Here is a 19,046-nt window from a genome sequence, read left to right as displayed (position 1 = left end):
TTATAAGGACAGAAAAACAAAGGGAAAGAGAAAACCAATCCATTCGGAGAGGTGTTTCATATAGAGAATGGGATTGTTAAAGTAAAACCAGGTCTGGCACCATTAGGGCTTTCTCTAGCCAATTCCTTCTCCATCCTTTCCTACAAAGACCTCATGCAAAGACCATGTGGACAAATGCACAGGGCAAACACTGAGATGACACATGAAAGCCATCCCATTGGGCAAGCTTCTTTCATTCTTTGTCATTTGTAACAGCCCCTGTGTTTGTTACATGGAAGATGGTGGGTGGGTAGGAGCCTGAACCTATGAGTCATTTTTAGTTTTCAAACCACAACTCCGGAGGACTTTGAGTTTCTAGTTGACTTATGGTGAATGGCATTGATGGTTATCTGACTGGAAGCTGTGAGCCTGAATTGGCGCTTGGAGAAACAAAGTCAATGAAAAGTCACCAATCCAACAGATCTGTGAAGGATGCATGCAGCTGTCCTTTAAGCAAGCGACTGGCCGCTATCCATTAAGAGGCACACAGCTAGAGGGATGCAAGTCTATATCCATACAACCTTAAGAGTCACAATGTTCCAAACTTATTTTTCCCAATCCTACGGGTTTTGAATGCCAAGAGACTGACCCTATTCCTGATGATGTAACCTCCAAGTCTATTCCTATCTGCATTCTCTTTTGGCCTTTACAAAACTCTTGTGCAGCGGGGAGGAAAGGAATCTTTATGGATATCAATATCTGATACATGACACACAGGTTCATAGAGGTATGTGGCTTGCAGCATTGCTGATAAGTGGAAAAGGGAGGTCTGCTGGTGCCTGATCCCATGCCCCTCCAATGATCTCTACTTACTCTGCATTGACATTCACGTGGGTAAAATGGACTAATTCAATCTAATAATTTATTAATTCAGTAAGAGAACACTTATTTTTAGCAACTGCTTAAACAAATTGGCTATTTGACAGAATTAATAGGTCAAAGCTGGTGGTTCAGTAGCCCTGCGTATCAAAAAAACTCTTGGGCCAGGTGGGAAGCTAGATAATATTCATCACCTGTCACTCCCTATATTCCGTTTGATAGCTACCAGATTTTCACAAGCACAGGACCACGTAGATGCCAAGTGCTTCCTGGCTGTTCCAGGAGAATCAAAGCCAGGACGATGAGCTTTAATGCCGGTAAGGTCCAGGTATCCTTGGGGTTGAATGGAAGGCTGTCAGCTCGCCTAACAAATTTAAAAGAATCTATTGCCATGGGACTACTGTCACAGTGTCCCTTATTTATGCTCCTCTAGTGGGGGAGTGGGAAGAACAGCTAGAAGAGCCTGCTACAGCAGCTCTCCAGCTGCTTGTGCAGTTAATACAGCTGTAGGAAGAACATGATTTAGACGAGCCTTTCCCTAGACACCAGAGCCTGAGTCTCAGATCCACTCATGCAGGGGAGATGCATGTCAGGTACTCACTTCTGTGTACTCTGGGGACGGCAGGGTAACAGAGAGCTGCTGATTTAGATAAGCATGTAAGATAGAGGAGGTAGAGCACACTATCTATGCACCAACCTACGGGCTTGATGATGCAAGGGGGGCTACTTGACTCATGCAGAGGGTAACAGGCAATCCCCATGCATAGAACAAGGCTAGGCAGAGGTTCCATAAAAGCTGGGGGTCCATGTCTCAGGGAGGCTCCCTGCCACTTGTTGGCAAGGGCAGATGATTTGAGAAACCAAGTTAGCAGGAACGTACAAACTGCTTGCAGGATCAACACAGACAGTGCCGCCAATGAAGGCAATCATTGAGCTAGTTCTGCAAGATCAGGTCGCTGGGCCAGACTACCTGGAGACTTCTTCCACTCTCGGGAGAGAAAGAAGAAATGAGTGGTCTTTGATAGCCCCCCCCCATTACAGTAAATTGCTGCCGGACAGAAAGCATGCATATGCCGGAGCCTCACATACCTGATAGGGTCCCTGGTTGCAACCACAGTAGCTGCTCTCCATGGTGTAGCTTCTGGACACCCCCATCTCTCTCCACACCACCACCCGGGCTGTGGAGGCTCGGGATTTCTCCACGAGGAAGCTGCAGCTGCTCATCGTGAATGCTGGGGCTAGCTTATCAAGGATTTGGGGAAGAGTCTACAATAAAAAATAAAACCATGATGAGTTGGGGATGTGCATCATAAAAAATAACATCTCAACATTTATTAAGTATCTCAGTATAACAAACACTTAATATATACTGCTGCAAATCTTACATCAACCCTAAACAATGGATACTAAGGGTTTGTTGCTCTTTGCTCTTAAATGAGGAAACTGAGACTTAGAAAAGCAAGAAAGAAATAGCATAAGTCCAACTACAAAGAGGCTGGAATGGGAGCCAAATGCCAACCTGGCCAACTCCAAAGACCACGATCTTTCAGTTCCATGTTTCAGCATCACTGTGGACGGATGTTGCATGTACATTCAGCCTCATACATCGCTGAATTGAATTCCATGGAAAGCCACAGATTTCATGGGGACTGAAATTTAGAGAGTGACTCCACCCAATCTCATGGTTTTCTAGCTCTAAGTCAAACTACGGACTGTTCACTTATCCCAGATAGACAAGTCATCGATAAACACTGAGGGTTGCATATGAAGTTTCCTAAAAGAGTATGACTGCCAAAATGAACTTTCTAGTCCCATCTTTTTTTTTATTTTATTTATTCATGACAGAGAGAAAGAGAGAATGCATATGCACGAGAGACAGAGAGAGAAAGAGAGAGAGAGAGAAGTACACAAGCAGAGGAAGGGGCAGAGGGAGAGGAAGAAACAGGCTCCCCATGGAGCAGGGAGACCAACAGGGCTCAATCCCAGGACCCTGGGATCATAACCCCAGCTGAAGGCAGATGCTTAACCAACTGAGTCACCCAGGCGCCCCTCTAGTCTCATCTTGTGATCCATAAATCTGAGGCTGGACCGGTTACAAAACTCTTAAAAATACTCCCTCTCTGTGTTCTTTATATATATATATAATACATATATATGTTATATATATATATTTAAGATTATATTTATTTATTTGAGAGAGATAGAGCATACAACAGAGAACAGGGGGAGGAGCAGAGGGAGAGGGACATAATTTCCAGCAGACTCTGACCTGAGTGCAGAGCCCATGATGTGGGGCCTGATCCGAGGACCCTAAGATCATGACCTGAGCCGAAACCGAGAGTTGGATGCTTAACCAACTGAGCCACCCAGGTGCCCCCCTCTCTGGGTTCTTCCATCCCACCATTTCCTAGAGTACAAAGGTTTTATGTGAGACCACTTAATCTATATTTAGAAAGCATCTGTAGATCCTTGCCACTCTCTGACTGACAGAGAGGGGGCTTCTAGTTACCAGAACTCCCCCATCCAAGAACGATGACTCAAGAACTGATAGCATATTAGGTCCTTGGGTTAGTGGAAATACTGGATCTAGATAGTCCCACATTTCTGCGACATTAGCAAGAAGGCTTCTCTACTTCACTGTTCACAGAGTATCCACAAACTAGCACATAATATAAAATTATGTACATTCGATAACAAAGTGAAACTTGAGACTTTTGGATAAATTGTGGGGAGAAGGTGGAGCAGCAGAATGAGAATATGAATTAAGAAATTATTTTTAAAGAAATGCAATTTTGTGGGAAGCCTGGGTGGCTCAGTCCATTAAGCATCTGCCTTCAGCTCAGGTCATGATCCCAGGGTCCTGGGATCAAGTCCCGCATTGGGCTCCTTGCTCAGCAGGGAGCCTGCTTCTCCCTCTGCCTGCCACTCCCCCTGCTTGTGCTCTCTCTCTCTCCATCTCGCTCTGACAAATAAATTTAAAAAATCTTTAAAAAAAAGAAATGCAATTTTGTTAATTTCAAGAACATTGAGCAAATCTCTTAATATCCCTGGGTTCTTACTGTCCCCATGCTTAGTATAACTTAATTACAATATAAAGATTAATACAATTATTAATTATATTATAAATTACCTATAATCTATGTATATGTTAACATAATTATTCATATAATTTAGTATGATCTTTATGTTCCCGCATAGCTTGCAGACCTACAGCATCATTTGAACATGGAAATTGAACTGCTTAATGTCCTCACTTGAGTTTCCACAATTGCCCCCATAATTGATTTCATCTATCCACTCTTGTCCCTCTCTCCCTGTGATTCTTTCATCCCATTTTTCTCCTTCAAAAAATTCATCACAATTAAAGTAAAATTAATGTTCATGTAATTAGCTGTTTATTTTCTATCTCTTCTGCAGCCCAGAAGTTCCGTAAGGGCAGGTCTGTGTCTCATTTACAGGAAAATCTCTACACATAAAGATGTGCAGCTCATAGAGGGCACTCCATAATTATCTGCTGAAATAAACAGAATCTGCTAGTCCACACCCTTAGAGGACTGCTTAGACATAAATATACTATTTATATATATACTATATGTAACATACATAGTGTGTATGTATATATACATATAGCAACTAAAGTGATTATAATACTTGAAAATAGTTTTAATTTATCAATGTTTTACCTTGCTGTAAAAAGACTAATTGGACATTATTTAAATGATCTCTCCTTCCTTTCTTAAGTGAACCTGAATTTCTTAGCTCATATAGCCCCTATGCAAATGACCACATGTTCAATTTAATGGTGTGTATCTCAGAAAGCTCTACAAGCTATGATCCCATTATTGGAGCCTGGAGGATGTAGGATTTACAAGGTGTAGTTGGAGTAGCTCCCCTACATGTCCATAGCAACAGTTTATCCACTCATTAAGTAATGGACTCCAAAACTACTACAGCGTTGATTAAAAAAAAGTCCTGATTCTATTTCTCTTTTGATTTCACACAAATTGATCTATGTCAGAGTGAGAAATGAAGATAATGATAGCTCTAATAGCTGGAGATTATCTTGTTCCGTTCTGTAAATGAACAAGGAATAGATGAACTCTATATATGAATTGATCCCCTGGAGCCTAGTTTCAGGGCTCCCAGGGGTCTCCCATCTTGGATGGAAAAAGACTTGGGACACTCAACTCTTTCCCTCCCACTTGCTCTGTGCCCTTAAACTTAATCTGGGTTTCCAAAACTTGAAAATTATAATAGATACCCTTCCACCGAACACTTACTATGTATTTTATATGCATTAACTCTTTTAATCATCATAAGTCTTTGAATCAAGTTCTATTATTATCTGATAATACAGAGGCCCGACGAATATCTTTTCAATGGTCACAGAGCTAGTAAGGACAAATCCAGAATGTCAACCCAGATGTTCTAATATAGATCACATCAGCTTAGTTTAACCACTGCCAAGAACTACTTCTTAAATAGGCATTATAATCCCATGGGCGTGTAAAGGAATACAAGGAACGGATGACATAATGTACACACAGAGCATGGCCCAGGAGCTGGCATCTAGCGTGGTCTCAACACAGACCCAGCAAGTATTAAAAGACTAGACATGAAGCAGCCCTGAGAATGAGTCTTCTGCACCCCATAGACACTGAATCCCATTTGTCCAGGAGCAGCTGGGTCAAGAGCAGCCTCAGCTCATGGGGGAAGGGATGATCCTGATTCATTAATTCTGGTTTTGAGGCACTCTGTAGAAGCCTGAGTTGCATTTCAATTCATCTGCTTTCTGCTGACTCTTCCAAGCCCTGTCTAGTTTCCCAAATTCACAGAAAATATTAACTCTCAAAGATGTGCTGACTATGAACTCACCAGACAGCTCCTAGCTCAGAGCTCATTTCCAGGGAGAGGCCATCTCTGGGGCTCCGGCTCCCCATGGTCAATCCTACAGAACTCAAATGTCTTCTCTTTTCTCCAAATTAAGCATGCAGCAAGGACATGGTTGGGACTAGGGGTCAAAAGTATCAATTCTGGAGTCACACTCTGCGGTTTGACTTGGAGCAGGTTGTTTAACTCTGCTAACCCTCATTTTTGTCATCAAAGAAGTTGGGGGGTAAGACTAGTCCCTACCTTGAGTGAGGGGGGAGGCAATCGGAACCCTCAGTAAATGTGCAGTGTTGTTATTGTGCTCTTCAGAGTGGGGTTTGCTGACGGGGGAAGGTTTAGAGGAGAGGGGAGTCATTCTGCTCAAATATTCAAACTTCCAAAATGGAAAAAACAGTTTTTCAAACCTCCCTTTGCATTGCAGATTTCTCTTCTCTTCACTGAGATAATCCCCCTGTTTACCAAGCACCCAAGGAGGCCCATTCCTGCTCTGACTGCCTCTTTCATTCTGAACTGCAGAGCAGGAGACTCACAGTTTAGTTTCTGTCTCACAGAGCACACACTTAAGAAGACTACTGAGGGGCGCCTGGGTGGCTCAGTTGGTTAAGCGACTGCCTTCGGCTCAGGTCATGATCCCAGGGTCCTGGGATCGAGTCCCACATCGGGCTCCCAGCTCAGCAGGAAGCCTGCTTCTCCCTCTCCCACTCCCCCTGCTTGTGTTCCTGCTCTCGCTGTCTCTGTCTCTGTCAAATAAATAAATAAAATCTTTAAAAAAAAAAAAAAAAAAGAAGACTACTGAGGTCAGAATCGGTGAACTCTGGTGCCCAGTCACCTGGGTCCCTATCCCAGCTCTTGCTACCTGTGGGACCTTTAGACATTTCAGCTCATCTCTGCATCTCCCCTCCCTCATGTGTGAAACAGGATGCTTTTCAAAGTACCTGCTCACTCCACAAACATTGGTTAAGTGTATCCTATGGCTGTGCACTATTCGAGAATATGCAGTAGTTGGGAAGATTAAAAAAATTAAATGCACACAGGGTGCTCTGAACAGTGCCTGACACATGCTCAGCCATGTAAGTACTACCCACAGGTGTTATCTTTGCAACTGCTTACAAATGGAAATTTATGAAGAAGATCAATGTGGGGAAATGTCACTAACAAGAGAGGCTTCCCAGGCAGAGGTGCCGAAGAACTGATTTCAAGCCACCTCTCCTCAATTCACTGTGATCCATAACTAGCGGTTAAAATTCTTTAAGGCTCAAGTTTTAATTATCACAGGATTCATGTCATTCTATTTCTTCAGATTTCTCTTGAAATCAAGCTTAATTAAAAATTATTCATGATATTTGACTTTTTTTTTTAAGGGAACGTCCTAACACCACTCAGCCATATTTGCCCCTCAAACACTTGTCCATTGGGATCATCTACTCAACTCTGTGCCAATAGTTAATCAATCTTTTCTTTGTTACCTCCTAATATTCCCATTCTTGTGTTTATTATTCTGTCCTTCTAAGTTTCTGATAATCTGCCTCTCTCCCCAACTCTTATTTCTTAGAAGTCCATGCTGTGCTCAGCTTCGTTACATAAATACCAAGGACAGTGCTTGGCACACGGTAGATAACAAATGTTTACTTTAAAAAACATGTATATCAGCTTTATTGAGGTAAGTGAACACTATGATGATTTTTAGGAAATGTATACAGTTTTGCAGCCATTATCAACAATCCAGTTTTCGAACACTTTCAGCACCATACAAACATGTCTTTCAAGCTCACTTCCAGTTGATCCTGTCCTCAGCAACCCCGATCTGCTTTTTTTTTTTTTTTTTTTAAGATTTTATTTCTTTCTTTGACAGAGAGAGACAGCGAGAGACGGCACACAAGCAGGGGGAATGGGAGAGGGAGAAGCAGGCCTCCCGCGGAGCAGGGAGCCCGATGCAGGGCTTGATCCCAGGACCCTGGATCATGACCTGAGCCAAGGCAGACGCTTAACGACTGAGCTACCCAGGTGCCCCTCTGATCTGCTTCTTAACTATAATTTTTGCCTCTTTTGGAAATGTCATGTAAATTAAACCATACATTTTTTGTTTGCCTCTGACTTCTTTTTAGGTTTATGTTGTTGTATGTAACAGTAGTTTGTCCCTTTTTATTGGGGGAGAAGCAGACTCCCCACTGAGCCAGGAGCCTGATGTGGGACTGGATCCCAGGACCTGGAGATCATGACCTGAGCCAAAGGCAGACACTTAACTATCTGAGCCACCAAGGTGCCCTAGATCTTTCCACCTTTCTTATAGAAGCATTCAAAACTACAACTTTTCTCTAAGCACTATTTTAACTATATACCATATATTTCAATATACTGTATTTTTATTTTTATTCAGTTTAGGACATTTTCTAATTTCCTTCTGATTTCTTCTTTGGCCCAGGAGTTATTTTGGAGTATGTTGTTTAATTTCCAAATATTCAAACATCTCCCAGAATCTTACAAAAGTTGATTTATAATTTAATAATGTCACAGTAAGTGAACATACCTGTATGATCTCAGTCCTTTAAAATACACTGAGACTTGTTTTATAGGCTAGTATAAGGTCTACCTAGGGTAATTCTGATGTGGACTCAAAAACAATGTATATTTTTCTGTTTTGAGAATTGTTACATATGTATCAATCAGGTCAGGTATTCTCTAGTTACTAATTTTCTGTTCTGTTGTTCTATTGCTTACTGAGAGAAGAGTATTAAAATAGCCAACTATTATTACTGAATTTTTAAATTTCTTCCCTCAATTCTGTCAATTTTTGCTTATGTATTTTGGGGTATACATATTCACTTACATTCATTATACCTTTTTGATTAATTATTTTATTCAGTGTTAATACTATTAATAGTATTAATTACTAGTATTACTAGAAATAGTAGTTTGGTGGATATTTATCTCTTTTAGTACTCATTAACCCAGGGAATGAAGTTGTTGTATACACAGTAAATTCATATATCCAGAATAATAAAGGATTTGGAAGAGGTAGGTACCATGATATTGTGATATTGTGATTTATAGTAAGAAATATAAATTTGCCCTTCATCCCCCGTCCCTGACATGGGGTTCCTAAAACTCTTGTAAATTCCTAAGTGATAAGAGCATTAGGAACATCTTTTGTTCTAATGAGGTGATTCTGGGTGGGCTCCTGGATCAGGCTATCCCCACTTCTCTAGAGTGGGGAGAGGAGCTGGAAAAGAGTTAATAATTGATCACAGCTACATGAAGAAGCCTCCATAAAATCCCAACAGTATGGGGTCCAGAAAGCTTCCAAGTTGGTGAACACATCCACATACCAGGAGGGTGATACCCACCCCCGACTCCACAGGGACAGAAGCTCCTGTACTTGGGACCCTCCCAGTCCTTGCCCTATGTATTCTTACCTGGTTGTTCATCTGCATTCTTTATCATACCCTTTAATAAGCTGGTAATTGTCAGTAAGTGCTTCCCTGAGCTCTGTGAGCCACTCTAGCAAATAACTGAATCCAAGGCAGTGGGGGAGGTCATGGGTCCCTCCAACTGATAGCTAAGTCAGACGGAAGTTGTGGGGAACCTGGGACCGACTACCTGTGACAGGCATCTGAAGTAGGAAGCAGTCTTGTGGGACTGAGTCCTTAAGCTGTGGGATCTGATGCTGTCTCCAGGTAGATAACTCAGGATTGAGTTAAATTGTAGGACACCCAGCTGGTGTCTCAGAAGTGCTTGGTGGGGTGAAACCCCCATATATCTGGTGACCAGAAAGTGTTCTTTGTGAAAGTAAAGGAGAAAGACACAGGAGAACTAGAGGCTTTTCCAAGCCAATAATTTTTCTTCATTTTCTATATACATTTGAAATAAAGGCCAGTTTTTATTTTGCATTGGGACAACGTTGCCTCATCTACTTCTTTCCAATTCCCTTTATCCTGACAGGAAGAAGTCCCTCCTTCTTTACCCTTTCTTAACTTCCTCTTTGGTTCAGTAGGGGAATCACTGGAACCCAAAAAAAAAAACAGAATTAGCTTCAGTGGATCACTGCTCTGCTTTGTAGAGCATGCTCACACAGAGGGATGCCAGGGTCTGATGCCTTACATTTTTCCATCTCTTCATAGTTATTTAAAATCATTTCATGTTCAGTATCATTTTGTTGCTCTCATAAACATGAAACAGGAGCAGTATTTTTACTATCCTCATTTCACAGGTGATGAATGGTGGTTCAGAGAGGTGATGTTAATGACTCCTAGGCGCACAGTTAATAATTGTAAAGCCAGGCATTAAAATGAGGTTTCTTGTCTCCAATTCTTATGCCCTTTGCACTATATCATATCATATAGAAAACAAAACAGAGCAACTAGATAGTACAGCTATTATTCATCAAAAATGTAGAGAGGTTGCACATGCCTCCAACCTGTTTGTATTATAATCCCATAGTTAAAAGAATGAAAATGCTTATTTAGGGGGAAAAAATGGTGGAGTGTGTGTCTCAAAGGCAAGAATATGGACACAAAATGTGTTGTGTCATTCTCCCCAATGACTTACCCTGTAGCCGATGTCTTCCAAGAGAGTCGATGTGCCCACAGTGGACTCTGCTTGCCACAAGGTCTCCTTGATGCTACAGCCATAAAGGAATACATTCTTCTTTTGAGAGTGGCCATGGAAATCACAGAAGACCTACAATGGCCAAATAGTGAGGAAAAAAAAATCCAGGTCAGGTCTATTGGTTTCTTCTCTCTTTTTTTTTTTTTTAAGATTTTATTTATTTATTTGAGAGAGAAAGAGAGAGAGAGAGAACACAGGCAGAGAGGAGGGGTAGAGGGAGAGGGAGAAGCAGACTCTCCTACTGAACAGGGAGCCAAATGTGGGGCTCAATCGCAAGATCCTGGGATCATGACCTGAGCCGAAGGCAGACACTTAACTGACTAAGCCACCCAGGCACCCCAGGTCTATTGGTTTCTTAAATGTCTAAAGTGTCAACTTTCTCAGACAGATACTGTTTACTTAGCAGAACCAGTAGCATGAGGATCATTGGTGATCTTGGTAAGAGTTGTATTGGTAAAGCCAACCACCAGATCTGTGAATGAATCCATGTGGCTCAGACCCAAAGAACCACCCAGTTGACCTGGATGATTCTCACATAGTATCACTGGAAATAATGTGTAGTTTTTGCTTAAGCCACTAAGTTTTGGGGTTGTTCGGTATCTAGCAAAAGCTAACTGCTTCAATAAACTGTGTTCTTAATCTAAATATTTACTTCCCTTCCTTCCACATGTAAAATTTACTCATCTCCTCCCCAAGGAAGACTCCCTGAACAGCAGGGAATACCAGAAAAATAGCAGAAAAGCGGGACACCTGGGTAGCTCAGTCAGTTAAGCATCTGCCTTTGGACTGTATCTAATGTTTTAAAAAGATTGATTTATTTATTTGAGAGAGAGAGTGTGAGAGAGAGCGAGTATCAGAGGGGAGATGGAGAGACAGAATCTCAAGCAGACTCGATGCTGAGCACAGAGACTGATGTGGGGCTCAATCTCACAACCCTAAGATCATGGGCTGAGCGAAAATCAAGTCAGATGCTTAACCAACTGAGCCACCCTGGCGCCACTGACTATATCTAATTTTTAAGTATTTCCATTTATGTGTATTTCTTGTTTGTGTCCTCTAAAAATTCTATTCCAACTCCAAGGTCATACAGAGTAGCTTATGTTGTTACCCCCAGCTCACTGTATTATTTTATCTCTCATATTACGATTCACTATCTGTGTGGAATTTATTTTTTAACATATTATGAAGTAGGGAGGTAAATTTATTTTTATTTTCTACCTTTTTTACATAGGACCATAAGTCTTCCAAGACCATCTCTTTCCCACTGCACCAGAGTATCAACTTTCTCATAAATCAAGTGACTATATATGGGAGTCCCTTTCTGAAATATCTGTTTCCTCCATTGATTTATTTATGTGTTGTTTTATCAATAATACTGTGTATGAAATACTGTAACTTCAAAACAAGTTTTGATATCGCTACATAATTTGTCCAGTTTTCTCATTCTTTGTCAAGACTGCCTCAGTGATTCTTGGCCCTTTGCACTTCCAGTTTGGTTTGAGATCAGCTTGTAAGTTTCCACAAAATAAAAAACAAAACAAAACAAAACACCCTCTATGGGTTTTGACTGAGATTGTATTGAACCCAGGTAGATAAATTTGCTGAGAATTGGCAAATTTTCATTTTTCTCAATAATGTATCCCGCACATCTTTAAAGTTAGTCTTATGAGATTAATGCTTTCTGCTATTTTTTAAAAAGATTTTATTTATTTGTCAGAGAGAGAGAGCACAAGCAGGGGGAGTGGCAGGCAGAGGGAGAGGGAGAAGCAGACCTCCTGCGTAGCAGGGAGCCTGATGCCGGGCTCGATCCCAAGACCCTGAGATCATGACCTGAGCCAAAGGCAGACCCTTAACCGACTGAGCTGCCCAGGTGTCTGCTTTTCTGCTATTTTAAATCCTATTTTTAAATTTAGATTTTTGTTTGTACATTGATAGGTTATATAGGTGGACTTGACTTTTAAATATTGACATTCGAACCTCTGATTTTCTATGCTACAAAGACACTATGAAGAATGAGAAAAGGCAAACCAAGGAGTGAAAAAACCTATTTGTAATACATATATCCAATAAATAAATATATATATTTCTGTACATCAACAAAGAAAAGAGCGACAACCCATTTTTTTTAAATGGGCAAAAATCTCCAACTGATATTTCACAAAAGAGAATGTCCAAATGGCTATTAAGCAAATGAAAGTGTACTCAACCTCATTAATGTCAAGAAAATATAATTTGCATACCACAATGAGATGCCACTGTATCTAAGGAGTTATTAGGATGCTAATAACATCATGAAGACAGACAATGCCAAGTGGTGACCACAGTACAGAACAAACAGAACACTTGAATCCAGTTTGTGGACAATAAATTGATAACGCTCCTTTGGAAAACAATTTGGGAATGTCTTCTAAAGCTGAATATTCACATATTCTAGAAACCTCCCAGCAGAAGTGCATACACGGAGCACCAGAAGATATCAAGAATGCTGAGAACTTGCCTAATCTGGGGAATGAAACAGAAGATATCGAGAATGTACACAGCAGCACTATTTTTACTAGCTTAAAACTGTAAACAGTATAATGGGTTAATTGTGGTAAAATCATTTGACAGAATACTGTTGAACACAGAGAATAAAAAAGCAAGCTAGACACGAAAGGGTACATCGAAGGATTTCTTTTTTTTTTTAAGATTTTATTTCTTTATTTGAGAGGGGGCATGGAGAGGGAGCAGGGGGTAGGGGCAGAGGGAGAAACAGGCTCTCCGATGAGCAGGGAGCCCGATGCAAGGCTTGATCCCAGGCCCCTGGGATCATGATCAAGGATTTCGTTTATATGATGTTCAGAAACAGGCAAAACTAATATGGTGGTAGAAATTAGGGTAGTGTTTATTTTGGGGAGCTGGGTATTATTGTCTGATGTCTCTGGATTGCTGGTCATGTTCTTTTTCTTGATTTGGTTGGTGGTTACATGGTGTGTGCATTTTGTGACAAGTTTACCAAGCTGCACAGTTACGATGTGTACTTAAAATTAACAGATGATACCTACACATTGTGTGTTTCAAAAGAGACAGAAATCCTAATACTTTAAAGAGGTGTTTCCTCACATTGGTTCCTTAGTCTCTAGAAACGTAGCCTTTGCATATTAAGTTAAGGACACAGAATAGGTAACCGAAGGTGTTTGTCAAATTTAATAATGATGCAGAATTGAGGATAAGTGATAGCAGAGTGAACAAGTAAGAGCGGAAATTTTAAGTGGCAAAAAGAACAGAATTAGCAAAAATAGAAATATTTAAATTGGAATAAATATAATGCCCTACAATTAGATTCAAACAGTGGACTAAGTGAAGGACAGACACAGTTAGCTAAGAAGTAGATTTTGAATGAGACATCCAGAGGTTCTAGATGGCAATTGGCTCAGAATGAATCAGAGGCCACAGATGTCAAAAATTAATCTAATCCTAAATTGCTTCTGGAGAAGTAAAGTGGCCATATACTAGGAGAACAATCCGTCCAATGTACCTCATACTGGCCAATTTATATCTAATACAGTGTTTCTCATTTCTGAGTGTGGAATTTTAGAAAAAGCCAGGACACCTCAATAAAGAGGAACCAGAAGGCTAAGAGAAATGGGAATGTTTGTGAACAAAGGACAGCTAAAGATACTGGAGATGTTTATCCCAAAAGTAAAAAAGGCTCAAAGGGGTCTTGATAGGAGACCCATAAATTTCTAAATTCTCCCAGTTGGAATATAAATAATTGTACTTGCTATCATCTCAGAAAGCACAGGAAGGCAAAAGGAAGGATAATGTGGACATAGATTCCAGCTCTATATTAAATTCAACAGTTGTTGAATATCTATTACTGGCAATAAATAACTCTCTATAGTTATAGCTATCTTGATATGCTGTGTCACACTTTTAAAAACTTCCATTGTCTGGAAATGTTTGAGCAGAAGCCAGATGAATGGCTATCAATGATGTTGTTGGTTGAGAAATTAGACTAGATGATGATTTTTTGGTATGTGATAAAGTCCTGAAGTTCACTGAGGGAATAGGGAGCTGTTGACAGCAGGAAGGCAGCCCAGGACAATTGGGGTGCATGAATGAAGCCATAAACAAACACACATGTCGAAGAAAACTAAAGGGACCAGTGAGTTAATGATCTGCCCAGCCATGATAGGAGACGAGGAAGACTAACTCTCTGATGACAGGTAGAACTGAGAAGCCATGTTGCTCTGTTGGTGGGCCATGGGAGTAGGGAAGAATCAGTGGCGTCAGGACTGATTTTCTGGAAACAAGTTGGTTACAGGACAAGGAGGGGTGACTTGATTGGGAGTCAGAAGGCAAGGTTTTGGACAGACCAAGTATGTATGAGATGAGGGTTTTAAGGACTAATGGACTTGAAATTATTCTGTATGTTCACCTTCCTGTCCTCCCTCTCTTTCTCCTAATTGTCAATAATAGACAGCTACTACTACATCGGGCTTGGGGGGCGATGACTTTAAATTACATTGTAAATTCCCTGGTAGCAGAAAAGTATTTAAGTATTTTTTTTCTCTCCAAAAAAACAAGAAAAGAATTTTATTTTTTTTTATGTGGAATCTTTTATTCTTGTTTCAGGTTGAAGTTTTATGAGAAAATAAATCTCCCCAAGCTTCTAGATATCACTGAGCTGCGGGTACCAGAGCCAAAATGATAAGCAGATTTGGGAGGAGAGAGCCGGTCCAATGACAAGTCAAACCCCACACAAAACACAGAATGAAAGCACAGAAACAGTGAATGAGCACAGTAAGTCGTTCCCTTAAGAGTGGGGTCATCAAGAAAATGCACAGAGAAAAGCAGAAAACAGAAAATGTGGGGGTAGAAAGAGAAACATGAGAGATGGGAAGAAGAATGGTCCAGGCTTCTGGTGCTTTCCATTCCTATAAAATTATAGGACTTCTTTCTTCAAAACTCTCCATCTTACTACTTGGGTTGCTTTTTTTGTTTTTTTCCTACAACTTTTTAAAATTTTTTTTAAATTAACATATAATATATTATTTGTTTCAGGGGTACAGGTCTGTGATTCATCAGTTTTACACAATTCACAGGACTCACCATAGTACTTACCTTCCCCAATGTCCATCACCCAGCCACCCCATCCCTCCCATCCCCCTCCACTCCAGCAACCCTCAGTTTGTTTCCTGAGGTTAAGAGTCTCTTATGGTTTGTCTCCCTCTCTGGTTTCGTCTTGTTTCATTTTTCCCTCCCTTCCCGTATGATCCTCTGTCTTGTTTCTCAAATTCCTCGTATCAGTGAAATCATACGATACTTGTCTTTCTCTGACTGACTTATTTTGCTTAGCACAGTACCCTCTAGTTCCATCCACATCATTGCAAATGGCAAGATTTCATTTTTTGATGGCTGCATAATATTCCATTGTATATATATACCACATCTTCTTTATCCATTCATCTGTTGATGGACATCTAGGCTCTTTCCATAGATTGGCTATTGTGGACATTGCTACTATAAACATTGGGGTGCACAAGCCCCTTCAGATCATTTGTATCTTTGGGGTAAATACCCAGTAGTGCAACTGCTGGGTCATAGGATAAATCTATTTTCAACTTTTTGAGGAACTTCCAAACCATTTTTCAGAGTGGCTGTACCAGCTTGCATTCTTTAAGCAAGACTCTGTTATTTCCAACAAATATATCCCCTTGGCCAGTGTTTCTCCATCCTGTCTCAGCACTAAAATTTCCTGAGGAGGTTATAAAAATATCAATGCCTGGAGCCCACCTCCAGAAATTTTTATTTAATTGGTCTGCAGTGACACCAGAGCTGTGGGATTTTTTTAAGTTTTCCAGGTGATTCCAATGTGCAGCCAGGGTTGAAAACCACTCTGTTCCTGTCAAGAATTTAGAGCACTGGATCTCATATGTGATTGAGTGTTAGAATAGCCTGGAAGACTTGCCAAAGTACAGACTGTAAACCCTCCCCAGCAATTCTGCGATTCAAGTAAGTCAGGGGTAGGCCCCGGGAATTTGCATTTCTAGCAAGTCCTTGGTGATGCTGATACCTTGGACCTAAGCCCAAGCTTTGGAAGTCTCTAGCCTAAAGGAACCAATAGAACTGTTGGAGGTTTAATCCTCTAACATCATGAATTTGCCACCAACCTTTATCTCTTACACCTCAGTGTCTCTCTGTGAATTAAACACCTACCATTCTTATGAAAAGTGTGCAAACAAATTAAAGCTGTGTCTTAGCAACAGATTTCTCAATAAAGCCAGAAGCTTTGCCTTCGTGGTGACAGGTACTCCTTAAATGCTGAATTCAACTGAAGAAAAGAGTTTTCTTTTTTTCTGATCCTTACAAACTCTGGAAGCTGAGGTAAATGATAAGAGCATAGACCCATTCACCTGTGGGAATGAGCACTGCTTAGCCCTGGGACTTCTAGTGGCTTCTGGAGATTCAAAACAGAGGAGGTGCCGACATTGTCCTGCTTTTTGCTCAAATGACATCCCTAAAAATAAATGCTTGTTAATTATAAGAAACGTGTATTCCTCTAAATTATAGGGGGCAATTACAAGACAAGTTATCAAGTTATTTCTGTTGAGGGAGCTTTTTCTTTCCTATGGGAAGATGTAACGTTTATGCTTCCTTTCAGTAAAATTCTGTGCCAGGTGGGTAGGAAGTGTGCCCAGTGATGGCACTCTAATGTCCACAGGCTAACCTATGGTCCTATCTTGCTTATTCATCGACTGATTCAGCAAATATTTACTGGATGCCTGCTTTGTGGCAGGAGAAATTAAAATTTTAATATAATACGGCACTGCCCTTAATAAAACAATAGTTACTTTATTAAAGACTTATGATGCTTCAGATAATAGGCTAAAAATTTAATATAGATTATCTCATGATGAAGCAGGTGCTACTATTATCCCCATTTTGCAGCGGAGAAAACTGAATTTCAGATCAAATAAGTAACTTGTCTTATCCAGGCACACCCAAGTTTGCACTGCTATTAAGTATGTGAGTAAATATTTGAACCCCAGAATGTTCTAACCCAGAATCCATGTTTCAAAACACTTTTTAAATTTCTGTACTGCCTCCTCCAGAAGCTGTTTTGTTGGGATGATCCCATGAGTAAACAGGAAATCATATTGCAGTGAGAGGAGGATGGAAGTAGAGGTAAGTACAGGGTCTCTGGGAACCCAAATAAGGGGGTACGTGCAAGAGTCCAGGGGGCATTGTTCACACGGCATTCCAAATGAATGGTACCCTTGAGGGTGTACGATGGAGCAGTCCTAGGATTCTCGGGGGGGGGTTCCTAAGTTGAGTCCTACTGAGTGAGAGCTATCCAAGCCAATGGAATGAGGAAGAAAGCACCATGGATCTGAAGAACTGCAAGCATTCAGAATAAGACTGCAGAGTGAAAGGAAAGGAGAATGGACCTTCGGGTCTGCAAGTGGGCACCAGGCAGATCATTGATACCCTTGCACACCACTCTGGGATGTTTGGACATTTATCTTGAAGGTGGTAAAGGAGCCATTAAAGTGTTTGCGTAAGGGGGAGCAGCATGGTCAGGTCACCAGGACAGGAGTGTGAAGAGTGGACTGGAGGGACGGACACCAGGCCCCAAGGGATGGCAAGGACCTAGCTAATGCAGCGGAAGTATGGAGCTTAAGGAAGCTTAAGTATGGAGAGAAAGGGCGTTGGGTGAGAGTGGAAGGAAGTAAAATCTACAGGAGGAGACGAAATGGATCTAGGGGCCAAGTGAGGAAAAGAGATTAAGAATACTCCCTAGATTTCTGGATTAAGTGAACAGGCATTATGATTGTGCTTTTCCCCAAAGGCAAGGAATATAGGGAGAGATGAAGATTTGGAGGTTTCATTTCATTAAGTTGTGTTTCGTTTGAGCTGGAGTGGTTAGTTTTGAACTTGCTTGCTCTGGGTTAAACTGACTCCCCTATGTCTTGCTTTCTCCAACAGCAAAGTATATGGTGTTGATTGGATTACGATTTTGAAATCAGGCTCTTCTGCATCTCCCTAGTACCTTTGCCAATGAATTCTTGTCTGAACTAAATTGCAAGGTTAATTTAATTCATGCAAACATGAGTTCCATCATTTCTTGCTCAACAAAGAGATCGTTCAGGGCCACATTACTATGCTCCTCACATGCCTTCCCCACCTTTCACCTCCATTCCTTGGTCCCATTCCTGTTCCTCCGTAAGCTAATTGGGCCCTTTATGCAAGAGGTTAACCCCCATCTCAAACGCAACCCCCCCCGAGCCATTCCCCTGCTCCCCACAGCTCACCTATTCCTGATTGTGTTTACTGCTCTGCTCCGTCAGCTTTAAGCTGCTGTGTTTTCTATTCCTGCCATCTGGGTCTTGTTCCTGCTTCCCAGCAGTGAGACCTCTGCATTATTTATGCCACTGCCACAGGAAAATGAAGGTGACGCTGGACCGTGAGAAGGCCCATTCTGGGGTATTTGATGGAAACCCAGAACAGCAATGCTTCCAATTAAACCAAGCAAGGCTCACTAAAGCCCTGGAGATTCCAACTTGCACACAATATTTTGCAGGCAGCATTCAGCCCAAGCTCTTGAGTAGAACAAACATCTCTGTGAGGGAAATGATATTGGTAGCATATTCGTTTGTCCTCCAAGAGCCTCGTCTGCAAGACCAAATTTTCCAGACCTTTTACTGACA

At 41.1% G+C, this 19,046-nt stretch overlaps 1 protein-coding gene across 1 annotated transcript in view; it reads right to left on the bottom strand.

The window, feature by feature from the left end:
- Positions 1 to 19,046, bottom strand: part of AGBL1 (AGBL carboxypeptidase 1) — a 738,230-nt gene that overhangs the window by 334,380 nt on the left and 384,804 nt on the right. The window contains exons 19-20 of the mRNA XM_021680442.2: positions 10,294 to 10,425; positions 1,948 to 2,124 (exon numbers count right to left, since the gene is read on the bottom strand). Of these exons, the coding sequence (XP_021536117.2) occupies positions 1,948 to 2,124; positions 10,294 to 10,425 (309 nt within the window). The remainder of the gene's footprint in view (positions 1 to 1,947; positions 2,125 to 10,293; positions 10,426 to 19,046) is intronic.

This window comes from Neomonachus schauinslandi, chromosome 9, assembly GCF_002201575.2.
Source record: "Neomonachus schauinslandi chromosome 9, ASM220157v2, whole genome shotgun sequence".
Taxonomy (NCBI): Eukaryota; Metazoa; Chordata; class Mammalia; order Carnivora; family Phocidae; genus Neomonachus; species Neomonachus schauinslandi.
This window is presented reverse-complemented; position numbering and strand designations above follow the sequence as displayed.